Below are 14551 nucleotides of genomic sequence, written 5' to 3'. Positions count from 1 at the left end.
AAACAAAATTCTTATCTTAAAAACAATCACATTGTGACCGTATGCATGAGCATGAATCACTTTTGTCAAATACTTGAAAAGTGATAAACATTCAAAAAAGTAACACAAAAAATGACATAAACTTAAAAAAGTGACATAAGTGCAAAAAAAAAGTGACAAAAACCCAAGAAAAGTGATATAAAATGTTGTAGTATACTAGTTTATGTGTGAAAAAAAGGGTTTTTGAATTTGTTCCTTATTTTAAGTTTCCTTACATTTAAAACCCTATCATGCCAATTCAATAATTTAGCCCTTGTTTGAGCCTTATTTTGAAAAGAAAATGCATTTTTAAAGAATGTGCAGTTAAAAAGTAAGATTTTTTATTTTATTTACGTATATAATTATTTTAATGTTCTCAACCTATTATAAAATTTCTTATTTTAGGTAGCAAACTATAACAAAAAGAGAAAAATCTGATGCATCCAAGATCAGTAAAATGGAAACAACCAACTGATCACCAAGAAGGATGAAGAAGTGCATCAGCTTACCTATTAATTAAGTGAGAGTGTGTGTATTTCATAGCCCTGATTTTTTAACAAACTCCACTAAATTTTGCATCAGTCACAGAGAAAAAACATACCCCAGAACTAAGAGGAAAGCAGCAACTCACATAACAACTTTTGCGTTTAAGGCATCCCAATCCCAATACAACCAACCAACTCACATAACAACATATATTAGTCTTCACTTTGTCCCCTAGACAAAACCAATTCTTCACTTCCCCTATACTCTTTCATCAGTCAAGTCAAGTCAAGCCTCACACTAACATCACTTTCATTTTCCTTATCATAGTGTGTGCTCATTTACTGTCAACAAATGCACAAGTATAAATTAAAATAACTAATGTTTATATTGATGACCAACTTGTATGATATGCAAAAAATTACTTTTGGAATGAATGATAGAGCTAAAACCGTTCATATCTGCCATGCATTGCTTAAAAGATGTAGCCTCTTCCAAAAGCGTGATATGATCCATCTTCAAAAGCTGTAGTAAAAGAATTTTCATAAATAAAAATAAAAACCTGTTTTTTGACTCGAGATGCATCAAAAACACTATAGACTACCTTGAGTTTTCTTGTCAAGTCTCTCAGTGATGAAAACCATTTGCTCTTTTCTTTCACTTGCCCCTCAATAGCAAAGGCTGAAGAATCGAAAATCAGAAGAAAATCTAACTATATAGACTATAAATTTAATTAGAAATGATCTTCCTTACCCAGAGATCCAACATGCATCGATTTACGCATAAGCTCATTCCGAAGCTCATTCAAAGACTTCAAAGCTTCTTGGCATTCTCTGCTTCTGAGCTCATTCTCCCTCTTAACCTCCTCTAAAACCTTTTTTGTTTCTGCAAGTTCCTTCTTCTGGGATTCATTCTCTATTTGAAGCCTATGAAATTCTTCATCCATGGAACCATAACCAACATCCTAGACACGTGTAATTTAGGAAAAGTTAAAAATGAGACTATGTATGTTGAAGCCAAAACTCCTATTTTGATAGGTTTCGAAAAAAATAATTTACTTGCGGTGACTTGCATTGGGGCATGTACGTCAATCCCATTCCTTCTACCTCTTCAGACTCTGAGATAAAATATATATGCATTCATGAGAAGTTCACAAAATTTTAAGCAGTTGAAGTGCAAGATAACACTTAATTATAAATTTACCTGCCGAAGCACTATTCCTAATGGAAATACCACAAACTATTGGACTCCCAATTACTCCCTCAAATCTAATAGACAATCCCTCATCTCCGTTAATGCAAGTTTTAAGATCAGATATCACCAGCGGTGTATTTGAGCCAACACTAGCATAAATATCTAAGCAAGATACAACCTGCAAAGTTTCAACTAGTTTAACACATTTGATCATTTTATGCACCACAATGAAGTAAGAATTTGTTTGTTACCCCATGAATTCATACCTTTTGGTCCTGCAAGCAAACATCAAAAACTCTCTTTCCTGGAGGACCATCAGTAAATACAATCTCAGCAAAGTACAGATCAACCATGTAAGTTCTGGGTTCTAAATGATCAAAATGATACAAACAATTCCCAAAACGTGCAGTCTGGTAAAGACTAAGGCCTTCTCCATCCCCAGTTACGGGATCATTAGTCCTCACAATATCACCTCCATTGAAACAACTATCTTCAGAAAACTGTACTTCTCTTTGGAACATTATACTGTCTGTTGACCCAGCGTTGATGCTCATAATATGAGTGCAGTATTTGAGAGAAATCTGTTCCACAAATGGTGATGCAGCAAGCTCGAAAGAAGAGTCTGTATAAATATCTTCAGAATTTCCTGCTCGATTCTCAAGGGATTCTTTCATTTCAGCCCCCTTGATTCCATTTTCTAAAGAGACATCAATTCTATCACCCTTCAAAAATTCAGGTGAAAATTCATATCCTGGACTAGGAACATCAGGTGAACCCATACATATTACCAGATCAGGTGATGCCACAGACCTGCCTGAAATAATCAAGAAAAGTCATGACTTTTGAAGCTGACACTGCTCCGGATAACCCATGCAGCTTCGCTCACGAATCCTTAGGAATCATTAGAAAAGAAAATCCCCACTTGAATTATTGTTCATATTGAAATGAATCGACATTATTGATTCGAAGAAGAGGGGAGTCGAAATAGATATACATATTTGAGTGTTTCTACACCAATTAAGTCAATTAATTCGATCATAATCAAATTAACAAAAATTGGGACTTTCCTGAACTTCTAACAGAGAAATATAAGCAAAATCTGATCAAGATATGTTCATGAAAAACTAAAATTTACAACTACCAAATTTCAGGATTCAAAATGTCGAGCTAAATACCATCAATCTCGGTTTGACTAGAGTCATCTGAATTTGCCATGATTAAAGCTTCTGAGATACACAACGTGGAAAAAATGCCTGCCAATTAAAGCAAAACCAAGAAAATAAAGAACCCATAAAATATATGAATAAAATGTACTAATAAACAAGAACACATGAATGTAAAATATATTTTCTTACACTTAGAGTGAGTATGAGAGTTAGTATGGGTAAGATCTTGCTGTTGCAGGAAAGCAACGTCAGTTATAAGAAGTGGGTCATACCATTCAAAATCTTCCATTGATAAAGAAACAGTTTTTTTTTCTTTTAATTTTCTTTTTGAAGATTTGAAATGCAAGAAAAAGAGTGGTAGTAATAAGTAATCAAAGGTGAAAAGGGAATTCAATGTTTTTGTCGAATCATTAATGTTATAGAGAGTGTCAAAAGGAGAATGCCGTTAATTTCGTTTTGCTGAAGAAGATCCCTGTTTTCGAAATTTGAATTATTTGAACCGGGAAAAACGGCTATTTTGTTCTCTCTTGGCGGGCAGCCCGCATGAATTATCGCCGGTTTGATTTGGATATTTTATGAAATAACATTTATTTATTTATTTTTATTTTTTTTGAGAAATACAGATAAATTTATCCTTCGTCATACCTTCTAATTCTTGACTTCGATTTAGAGTTTTGATGGAAATTTGTCATGTTAAGTAACTGTGACCTTAATAATTCTTGTGTGGCCTTGTGTAGTGTAAACTATATGTAACATTAGTAGTTTGATTAGTTTTCTTTTATTAAGCTCGTGGTAGGTACAGTTTAGAATTCATATTTCAATCTAAATCAAAGTCAATAATTAATTTTAATCACATCTTTCATGATCTCACAACTTTTTAATCACACATTTTATCAACTTTTATCAAAATATGATTTTAATCTCTACCAAACAGGGGCTCAATGTTGTATTTAGTTAAACTCTTTCAATGCTTGATTTCATACGTAACTTTTCAAATGTTGAGATTTTGTCTTTTTATTATCCAGAGGAGACCTCAAATTTAATCTTGAAAGCAAATATGATGTCTTTAGTAATAGTAACGTTATTATCCAGAGGTGATCTCAAATTTAATCTTGAAAGCAAATATGCAGTCTTGGGAGTGGAGATAAAAATTTTCACTGAGATTTTTTGTGTTTTCACGGTTCTAATTTACAGTGTTAAATTGAGTTATTAATTTCAACCTTGAATGGAAATGTCATGTCTTGAACAATAGTGACCTTATTTACTCGTGTGTGACATCAATTCCACAGCCGCGAAGGGAAAAATAGGGATATCTCATTCAGTTTTTTGTGTTTTAATAGTTGTAATTGAGTTATTTTAAGAGAATCGACTGGTGAGAAAGAAACTATTTTAAGAGATTCTGACAGAAAATACTTTCATTTTAATTTCCTGTCTGTCTTGATTTAAAAAAAAAAAAAAAAAGACTAAAACCCTGAATAATCAAACAATAATACAATTGCAGTATTTTCAGTACAAGAAACTTAAAGATTCATTGTTTTGGGAAAAAATCTTACTGTAAATATATTTCTTCTTTTCTTGAACAGAATACAATTGATCCTACAGAGGCACAATGGAACTTGAACTGTTACATGAGGAATGGATGTTTCCCGATTGAATTTTGTGAAATAGATGAATGTTTAACCTGTTGCTCTTTACAAAAAGAAGCTCAATCCTAACATATATGAATATTTACAACCAAACAGCATAGAGTCGAGGGCAAGAATGCCTGCATCTTTAATCGGCAGCATAAAATAGGATGAGGACAAGGCCATGATGAGTTGTGTCAAATGCCTGGCCATTCTTCGGGAAAATCCAACTGGGTTCAAATTTATGATTTGATATCTTCTTCTACAGCTCAATACCCGCTCCTTCAAGCGCAGCTGTCATTGAGGCCGATGCCTCTTCAAGTGTTCGTCTCTTTTGAATGGAGTTGAAGGCCTCGATACTATCTCCCTCCTCCCAGTCATTGAATTCCTCCACCCCAATGCCACATTCGAGTCCAGCATTCACCTGTCAAATGGAAGAGGATAAAAAAACACACATTTCCACTTCAGCTCCTCTAGAGTTGCTTACATATTATTCTCAACAAAGAAATATTAAGACAATGCGTATAATATTTCAAAGAACAAATAAACCAATTACAAACAATTTTTCCTATTGAGTTACAACACACACACACACACACACAAATATAAAAAAATAAAAATAAAATTACGACATCATTTCAAATAGTTAAGAGTGCTCGTAGAAGAAGAAAGAAGCGACAAATAGACTTCTAAATGTACCTCTTTCACAAGCTCCTTTACCCGTCTCAAAGAACTAAGGACACCAACATGAACTTCTTTGCCTTTTCTCAAAACACGAATTCCAGAGTCTTTAACTATCTTTCCATCTGTTACCATGCATCCAGCAACACGACCACTGCCACTGCTGAATACGGCCCTTACTTCTGCTGAACCAATTGGCACTTGTTCCTGCAAAAATACAAAATTAGAAGTGTTGCTATTTTACCAGTGACAATGATATCATGAAAGTACATCAGCCCCCATATGCCAAGATTAAGCCTGCAACCCAAGAGATCAGGAAACTGAATTCTAAAAGCATCTTACTAATGCAACCTTCTAAAAGACAACGAGAAACAGGTGACTAATCTCCCGAGGAGGATAAGATCTCTCTTTCTTTTCCAATTTTTATTCTTTTCCTCTTCTTACACAAATTCAAGGAAATTTCAAAACATGGAAAACGTTGTAGTTGCATCATGCTTATGTATTAATCTATGATACACCGACACAGACATGTGAATCCAACACAATACATGTTGGATACGCCGACGTTGATTGAATTTTTTAAAATTCATTATTTATATAGTATAAATTTAGTTTTATACTTGTTATTAATTTTTCTTGTTGAAATCTTTAAAATATGAATACTTATTTGTTATTTACTTTACTAATAATTTTGAGTTAAAAATATATAATATTTATAGTATAAAAAATAAAATGATTGTGGTAGAGTAGCCGAAGTGTCTCGTCAGACACGGACACGCTATTGTAGTTGAAATGTCCGTACAACAGAGGTATTAACTGGACAACTGAAAACTTTGTGAGACCATCTCGGTATCTTATCCGCTTGGGGACTTCTCGTTTGTGGGGAATCAAACTATCACACAACTTGCATTCCAGTTGTCTAAGGATTCCGTGTTGCTGGCATAGCAGGGACTAAAGAAAGCATAGTTGCACAGAAATTGCCTTTTGGAGTCCATATAATTACACAAGTTTTTATTAACTTTCAGCCCTCTCTACGCCTTCAACAATGAGATTTCAAAAGATTATCCTTTCTCCTCTGCTTCCTGACGAATGATAGGTTGGTTAAGTTTCTTGCATGCCTAAAGTCGGATCAACCACCTAAAGTGTCCTTTGATACTAAAACAGGCCAAACACATTCATCCAATCGTGAAGTATCTTTCCTACTAAAGATACTCGTGTAATTAGAAAAGGCAAACCCAAAATAGGATATAAAAACATGGTTACCTCAACAGGCTCCAGAAGTCCCTCCATTGCGTTTCGCACATCATCAATGAGTTCATATATAACTCTGTATAGCCGAATCTCAACGCCTTTGTTATCTGCATAGCTCTTGATAGAGCCAGTTGCTTTGACATTAAAACCAAAAATTATGGCTTTACTTGCTACAGCAAGATCAACATCACTAGTGCTCACATCCCCAGTTGCTTGTAACAAGAACTTCAGAGTAACATTAGTTTGTGGGAGCACCTGAAGGGCTCGTCTGACAGCCTCAATGGATCCCTGGTCAAAATTTAAGATTTTAACTTGACTGCAGATAGTACTAACCTTCCACATTGCACTGAGATGCTTTGAAAACATTAACAATGCCTTCAATTTTTTTTATTTTTCTTTAGTAACGTCTGTTAACAGCACCAGTCAATAGTAGCATCTCAATACATTACAGCTATAATTTAAACACTACTAGTTTAGCAGGATGAGCTGATCTTTTTATCCATGATCCATCAATTAGTTAGATTTTTCCCTCTTGCAAGATAGAATATAACTGAGCTCACGGTAAACCTGGAGAAAAGGTCTTACCTAAAATGACAGAGAATAAGGTAATTACAAAATATTTGAGTATTTATGGTGCAAAACTGTTCATATGGACCTTCATAGAGCAGAGTCGAAGAAGAAGATTCATGTAGCCAACCAATACAAATATGGGTTAAGGTTTAGTTGCATTGATTTCAGACTGCAAGTGTCGAGTTTCATTGCGATTCCACAAACATTTGACCAAGTGACAATTTAGAAATGCAATGGATATACAACTGTTCTTTGCAGTGACAAGTGTGATCTATGAAAGATACAAGGATATTCAAGATGCATATTTCCTGGTAGTTGTATAAAAAATTATCACACAATATTATCAATTGACAGATTTTCAAAATTTTAGTTTGTATATCCAGCTCTCAATCAACTCTAAACCATCACTCCGTCCTCATAGTACAGCTAATTTTGCAGCATATATAACAAAAAATTGGGTTATGGAGCATCACTGATATGCATACCTGAAGATCAACCTTCAGAATAATATTGAGTTGGTGCAAGTCCAATCCAGTAAGCTTTCCTGCTGAAACAGCAGAAGCCAAAGAGGATAGTGTCACCTTTCCGTCCCCAGCTTTTGCTGTTATACGCTTATTTCTCAGATACTCTGCCCGTAACTCTGCTTTTTCACGAGCAACATCAAGGGAGCCAACAACATCAAATTCATCACCAGCTAAGGGAACATTGTTCAATCCAATGACCTGAGTGTGCAGCATAAATATTTAAATTTAAGTTTTGGGAAAAACACAGCTACATAAGAAAAGTAGAGTCCACTACTTATCAGAGCTAAAGAGACAAAGCCTTTGAAAAGTCATCAAATGAGAAAGAAACTTAATACAGATTAGATTGTTTTGAGTTCATTGAAGAATGAAAGCCAAGTTGCTTATTATATTCTCTCTAACTCAACCAATTGTTGTCATAGAATTTTTCTACTCGCTGTGAAACATAATCTATTCTAGATCAAGTACCTCGTCTTTAAGATTTCACTTCTGAAAGAGGAAATAAGAAGATAAGAGAATTTTAAGCAGGTGAAAATTATATCTTTATTCTTTCTCGTATACATTATTTTTGGAGGAAATTCAAGTTAGGCTACTTTTACAACAAATAATCAGTTTGTTTTAGCATTAGTAACAACAAAAGAGTGATTGATGTGTGCAGATCCTAGTCCAAAATCACCCAAATTAGGATGCAGGAAACAAAAATAATAATCATGATAAGAAATTAAAAATAAAGTGGAAAGGCTTAGAGATTAGTGACAAATCTTATTTAAACTAGGATCTTCACTTTGTTACTTACAAGTATCCTTTCTTGCACCTTTATCAAAATATTTGAATTCTTTTGCCATCACAACAATATCAATTTTGTCTCCTTATCTAATATTTTAGGATTCATTAATATTTTAACTTTTCATAGATGTAAAAAACAAATTGTTGTTATCTTGAGCTGCTTAAAATGCCTTTACTTGCAGTAAAAAAAACATAGGTTTATCCGAAATTCTATCCAAAAACATATGTAAAGGTTACTACTTCACAACAAGCAAAAATCTTTCTTTTTCATGATTCCAGGCAGATACTTTTTTAATACTTTTTTTTATTTTTATTAATTTTATTTCTTGAACATACAATTCTAAATTGTAGCTATTGGGACAAGGCCTGAAGCATACTCTCATTCAACTTTTGACAGAATGAATTTCTAGAATGTTATGGTTAAATTTGGGCAGTAAGAACTGTGGCCCATTTGAAGATTTCTACCCGTAGTTTTTACTAGGGAAGTGGAAGAAAATAAAGGACATAATTATTCCTTTCTTTTGGATTCACACGAGGGGACAAAGCAAAATGAAGTGGAAATAATTACTTTCCATTTTCCCCATGAACCTCTTGAAAAACATATAAGAACAAATGTCCAAATATGGGAAGGCTATATTTCCATCCAGAAATCCTTTTGGGCCACGGGTTTATTTCTCTTTTACTTTTTCCCAACTTTATGAGTGAATTACCCAAATGAACTTTGCAAAAGTTTTTACAAGGTCACTGAAATTCAGTGATTTTTAAAGTTCAGCGACCCCGTGGAAACCTTTTGCAAAGTTCAGTAATGAATTGAGTGATTTTTAAAATTCAATGACCCCGTGAAAACTTTTTGCAAAGTTCAATGACTATTTGGGTAATTCACTTCAACTTTCTTCATGACCAAATAAAGAAAAAAAATCAGAAAAGTAATTTATTCTCTTCTTTACTCTTCTCTTTCCTTCTTTATTTTTTGTTAAGAGATATAATTTCACATCGAATAAAAATGAAAACATAGATCAATTTATAAATGTTTGGATTACTCCTCTTAACAAGGTTGATATTTTAAGATAGAATCTCAAGTCTTAACATGATATCAGAACCTATTAAATTCTAACGAGCGATTCGATCCGATTAAGACTTAAAAAAATGAGCACACGGATTTAAAGATTGGTCTGCTCAAAAGAGCCACATCTTACGGAGGCATGTTAAGGAATATAATTCTATATCGAGTAAAGAAGAAAGTGTAGGCCAATTTATAAAGATTTGGACTACTCCTTTTAACAAAGTTGACATTTTAAATGGAACCCCAAGTCTTAACACCTCTCAACTGAACACAGGTAGTTATTTTCAACTTCGGATATGATAGTGGGTTACTTAAGAGTCAAAGAAACTGAATATCAAGTTAATAAAATAAGCAAAAGACTAAGAACTTTTAGCAAGAGAAGGCCATTACCTTCAAGTTATGATGGGGAACAGAATAGAAGAAAATGACCAAAATTTAAGTATACAACATACTTGAACGTAAAGATTCTTAAAGATAAAGCAGAGTAGCATTTAGTTGTTGCTCAAGTTGTACTTCAGGGGTGAATCTTAAAATTCCAGACAATGTAACGAGGAAAAAAATCTAATATATTTTCCTGATAACTGAGTTAATAGTACATGCAGTCACAGAAGACCCAAAATAACAGCTTTCCCAATTGGAATAGCCATAATGAACCAACCAGCTGGAAAACCCAGTACTTGATAGAATGCTGGAGAAGTTAATGGCCTCAAACATGGCATCTTCCCAATTGCAACAGTCATTTTGGAGATCAGGCAGAAACTCAAATTTGAAATTGAAATAATAAAACTGTAAATATTGAGAAGAGCGTGGCCTCTCTTGAGTGAAATTAGATACAATATTATGACACCATGTACATATGCAATAATAAACAAGAATTAGAATATTAAAAAAAAAAAAGAGTAACTAGCAACATACCTGTACAGGCATAGAGGGTCCTGCTTCATCAACACGCTTCCCTTTATCATCAAACAGAGCCCTCACCTGATTGTTGGCAAAATAAGGAAGTCCTTGAATATAGGATAACAAATTTAATCAATTCAAGTACCTAATCTGGCACCCACTATCAATCACATTTTAGAGAACGTAACAGTGAACTTTTATATCATAGATAAGTTCAACACATTCAAGTCTTCTCCACCAACCTTTCCAAATGCTTCACCACAAACTACAACATCTCCTCTTTTCAATGTGCCCTTCTGCACAATAAATGTAGCTACAGGTCCCTTAGATTTATCAAGACCAGCTTCAATTACTGTTCCCTTAGCATTCCTATGTGGATTTGCCTTCAGGTCTTGTAACTTGGAAGGAAAATCACAAAACCCAAATTTAGAATTATACACAAGAAGAAGACATACAGGTATGTTCAATAAAAAACATAAAAAATCTAACATCTGCTAGAACCTTCAAAATTTTTTATTCTTAATATTTAGGGGATGTGCCCAAGAGAGTAAGATCGTGAAAATGTGCCACTCAAGTACAAGGAAAAGCCAACACATGCATATTAATGCTATCAATAGATCATTAAATGCCTAAAGCAGTAAAATGGATGAAAGTCTCTATATAACCAGAACTGCTAAGAGATTAGGAATCAAAATCATTTTTTCATTGAAAGAAGAGCGTATAGCTACCTCAGCCACAAGCATAATGGTTTCCAGCAAATCATCTACATTCTCCCCTTTAAGAGCACTTATCTGTTATAGAATATTAAGCAATAATTTTGAATCAACAGGACACGAGATTAGAATGCAAATAAAACTTCCCGGTTGCTGTTTTGTCACCTTAACCATTGGGATGTCACCACCCCATTCTTCTGGCATCAAACCAATTAAGGAAAGATCTTGCATTACTCGATCAGGATTAGCTCCATCCTTATCGATCTAAAATCATTGAATAAAATAAAGAAACACTAAAATTCTGAAAGCCAATAGGAAACAGTTAAACAAGCAATAACCAACAGCATACCAAAGATACCTTATTAATGGCAACAACAATGGGCACTCCAGCTGATTTGGCATGAGCGATTGCCTCATTTGTTTGTGGTCGGATGCCATCATCAGCTGCTACAACAATGACAGCAATGTCCGTCACTCTTGCTCCACGTGCTCTCATTGCTCCAAAGGCCTATGGAAATGGATAAAAGGATTAATATTTAGTACAAAAAGGAGCTACCATGTTATTCCTGGAGTTGATCTCGTGACACTGTTAAAATGCATGTGTAATGGAGAGAACAAATGAATTCAAGTACGGCAATAAAACCTTAAGATAGAAACACAAGCAAAATAATAAGATAACCTCATGTCCAGGAGTGTCAAGGAAAACACATGTTTGTGGCTTGCCATCAATTGGTACTTGAACCTTATATGCCCCAATTCCTTGTGTAATCCCACCAGCTTCAGATGCTGCCACCTAAACAAAAACAATAATAACACATGTTGCCAGTATGTTGTAGGTCATCACCACATTAAATATGGGAAAATAAAAACAAGAAATGAATGTCATGTTAACAGCATACCTTGCTCTTTCGTATGTAATCCAAAAGTGTTGTCTGCATATGGAGAAAAACCCATTAACTGGAGCTTGCAATGATAAAGCATCTATTAAAACTTTGAAGAAACTGAGTAACCTGACCTTTCCATGATCAACATGGCCCATTATAGTTAGAACAGGAGACCTATCTTCTAATTTATCTATATCGTCTTCATCAAACATTTCCTTCTTTTTTGCCATTTCTTCCACTCTGACAGGGGCAGCATCAATGATTTCCACCTCATACTCTCTGCATATCATTTTTACCATGTCTTTGCTAAGCTTTTGCACGCCATCAGGCTTAATTCCCTTCGAGTATAAATGCCCAAGAATTTCACCTTCACTGATGGCCAAGTTGAAGGCCAACTCTTCAGTTAACATACCATCTTCATCAACCTCCATAATTTCTACTTTCACAGGTGCAGCATCTTTAGCTGCCTGAAGTCTAGCAGCCTTCCGGCTTGCCTTGGTCCATTTTCTCCCCTTCCTTGCAGTAGCTGCCCCCGGAATAGAAACATCAAGTTCAGATGCATCTTCGTCAGGCATTTCATCATCAACCATTCGTCTACGCAGTCCTCCGGATGGACTGCCCTTTTTCCTAAACTCATCCTTAAACTTTCCAGGTGGAGGGCTCTTCCCAGGTTTCGTAGGGGCTAAAACGGCTTGAGAAATCAGAGGATCAACCACAGGTTTCTTAGAGGCAAACTTGTCAATCAAAATTGGCTTGCGCTCTTTCATTGCTGCAGTTGAATTGGTTGCATCAGCAACAGAGGACTTTGCAGCTGCATTTACATCCTTCAAGATGACAGGTTTTTTGACAGAAACCGGTGGAGCTACAGAGGGTTTTGCTTGTAACTGTGGCTGAATTTTCTGTGGTGCCTGAGGCGGCCTTGGTGGTTCCTTCACAACTTTTGGTGAAGTAGCCACAGGATTCCCCTTCCGCCAGACACTTTTTGAAGTCTTAGACTTGCTATTTGAATCGGCCACAGAGTTAACTGGTTTACCATTCTTTAGGCCTGCATTGTGATTCGCTGGTGGTTTATTTACAGAAACAACTGGCTTACTTTTCTCTAGCTTCTCGGCCATCTCCAACACCTCTCCCAGTGACTCGATTATTTTACTCCTCTCCTCCTCACTGTCACTTGCCTTTTCATTGTCTGAATCCTCTTTAAGTTGCATTCCATCCCAAGGCATATTAAGAACGGGTTCAACCTTCGACACCGGTTTCAAAATTGGCTTGGGTGCCGCCTTGAGAAATGTATCAATGTCATTATCTTTACTACCTCTACGTGTAGAATCAAGAGATTTTGAAGTCCCTTGTTCCGTGACGTAATTAGTTGTTACAGAATATTTACGCATACCCACATATCTCCATCTCTTGCCACCCAAAAACCTCACGAAATTACTCCCATCTCCACGAAAAGCTACACGTCTAACTAAACAAACAGACCCTTCAAAATGACCAGAAGAAATCATACTCACGCTTCCCAAATTTACAAGGGAAGCTAAAGAGGCCATGCGTAACACTTATATATCCTTCACCATTAACACGAATTCCCCCAAAAAGAACAGATTTCGTTATCAAAATCAGAAAAATCTATCTTTTAAAACCCTCTTCACTTTAAATTCTCAGTAAGATATTTCCAAGAATTGATAAAATACGTAATATTCTTCGACAACTAAGAAAACTCAGTTCGGAGAAACATCATCAAGAAGACACATGCATATTACAAGATGAAAGAATTGTATGTACCTGTAGAAATTAGAGAGTGGTGTGTCTTTTCTTGATAGGATATTGAAATTTCCCTGTAGTAAAGAGGTGAAGAAAACAGTGTGTCTGAAGAGCGAGGATGCAGAATTTGGGATGGCCCTTTAGTCGTTGGGTTATGCTTGTGTGGCTGGCTCTCTCTGCGCCTATCAACTGGCGACGTTGCATGATAAGGCACTGGCTAAGGTTTTTCCCCAAAATTTTCTTAATTGTCCGAAAAATAAAGCTGAATTACATTGGCTCTGTAATTACAGGGGCGCCACTTGGCGGCCCACTGCCCAAATGGTCACTGTTCCTAAGTAGGATTGCTCCCCAAAATTTAAAATATCGAGTTTTGACAATTAAATTTTTCAAAACGTTAGACTGTACTACTTTAAGAGTATGTTTGATTGGCATGAAAAATATTACCTAGAAAAGAAAATATTTTTCATCTTTCGTGGAAAATAAAAACCATCTCCACTCAAGGAAAATATTTTTCTTAAAAACAAGGAAAATTAGACATATTTTCAAAAGTTGGAAAATATTTTTCATGGAAAAAAATAATAATCAAACACTTCAAGTAGGAATTTGTGCGAAAAAATTGATATTTTTCATAGAAAATAAATATAATCAAACACACCGTAACAAAATTAGTGATGTGGCGAATAGAATATACATATGGTGCCCCATCGTACGCATTAATAAATTGTTACGTCTTTGATTGCTTGTCGAACTTTGAGGTGATCAAATTTTGACAACTAAATTTATAAAAATGACTTTGACCTATTTTCGTTAAAAAACATGTAGCTCAATCGTATAGGTCGCGTAAAAATAATAAAGTTGACAAATGAATTCAAATTGTCGTTTTCATGAGAAATGATTACTTAATTACACAATAGTTAAATTTAATTTTAATATAT

At 34.9% G+C, this 14551-nt stretch overlaps 2 protein-coding genes across 2 annotated transcripts; both read right to left on the bottom strand.

The window, feature by feature from the left end:
* Nucleotides 1-825: 825 nt before the first annotated feature.
* On the bottom strand, nucleotides 826-3277 carry LOC111395127 (kinesin-like protein KIN-14Q). Its single transcript, XM_023021139.1, has 9 exons — nucleotides 3051-3277; nucleotides 2871-2948; nucleotides 1962-2509; nucleotides 1705-1873; nucleotides 1560-1618; nucleotides 1255-1465; nucleotides 1106-1182; nucleotides 927-1026; nucleotides 826-845 (listed from the first exon to the last, which is right to left on the bottom strand). The coding sequence occupies exons 1-9, from the start codon at nucleotides 3148-3150 to the stop codon at nucleotides 826-828; spliced, it is 1362 nt and encodes a 453-aa protein (XP_022876907.1). The 5' UTR covers nucleotides 3151-3277.
* Nucleotides 3278-4395: 1118 nt separating this feature from the next.
* Nucleotides 4396-13819, bottom strand: LOC111395781 (translation initiation factor IF-2, chloroplastic). Its single transcript, XM_023021931.1, has 12 exons — nucleotides 11987-13819; nucleotides 11871-11903; nucleotides 11651-11764; nucleotides 11330-11479; nucleotides 11137-11235; nucleotides 10987-11049; nucleotides 10501-10656; nucleotides 10274-10339; nucleotides 7474-7710; nucleotides 6431-6706; nucleotides 5186-5374; nucleotides 4396-4910 (listed from the first exon to the last, which is right to left on the bottom strand). Exons 1-12 carry the CDS (start codon nucleotides 13400-13402, stop codon nucleotides 4749-4751), a joined length of 2961 nt encoding a protein of 986 aa, XP_022877699.1. The 5' UTR covers nucleotides 13403-13819; the 3' UTR covers nucleotides 4396-4748.
* Between the last annotated feature and the right edge of the window lie 732 nt (nucleotides 13820-14551).

This window comes from Olea europaea, chromosome 6, assembly GCF_002742605.1.
Source record: "Olea europaea var. sylvestris chromosome 6, O_europaea_v1, whole genome shotgun sequence".
NCBI lineage: Eukaryota > Viridiplantae > Streptophyta > Magnoliopsida > Lamiales > Oleaceae > Olea > Olea europaea.
This window is presented reverse-complemented; position numbering and strand designations above follow the sequence as displayed.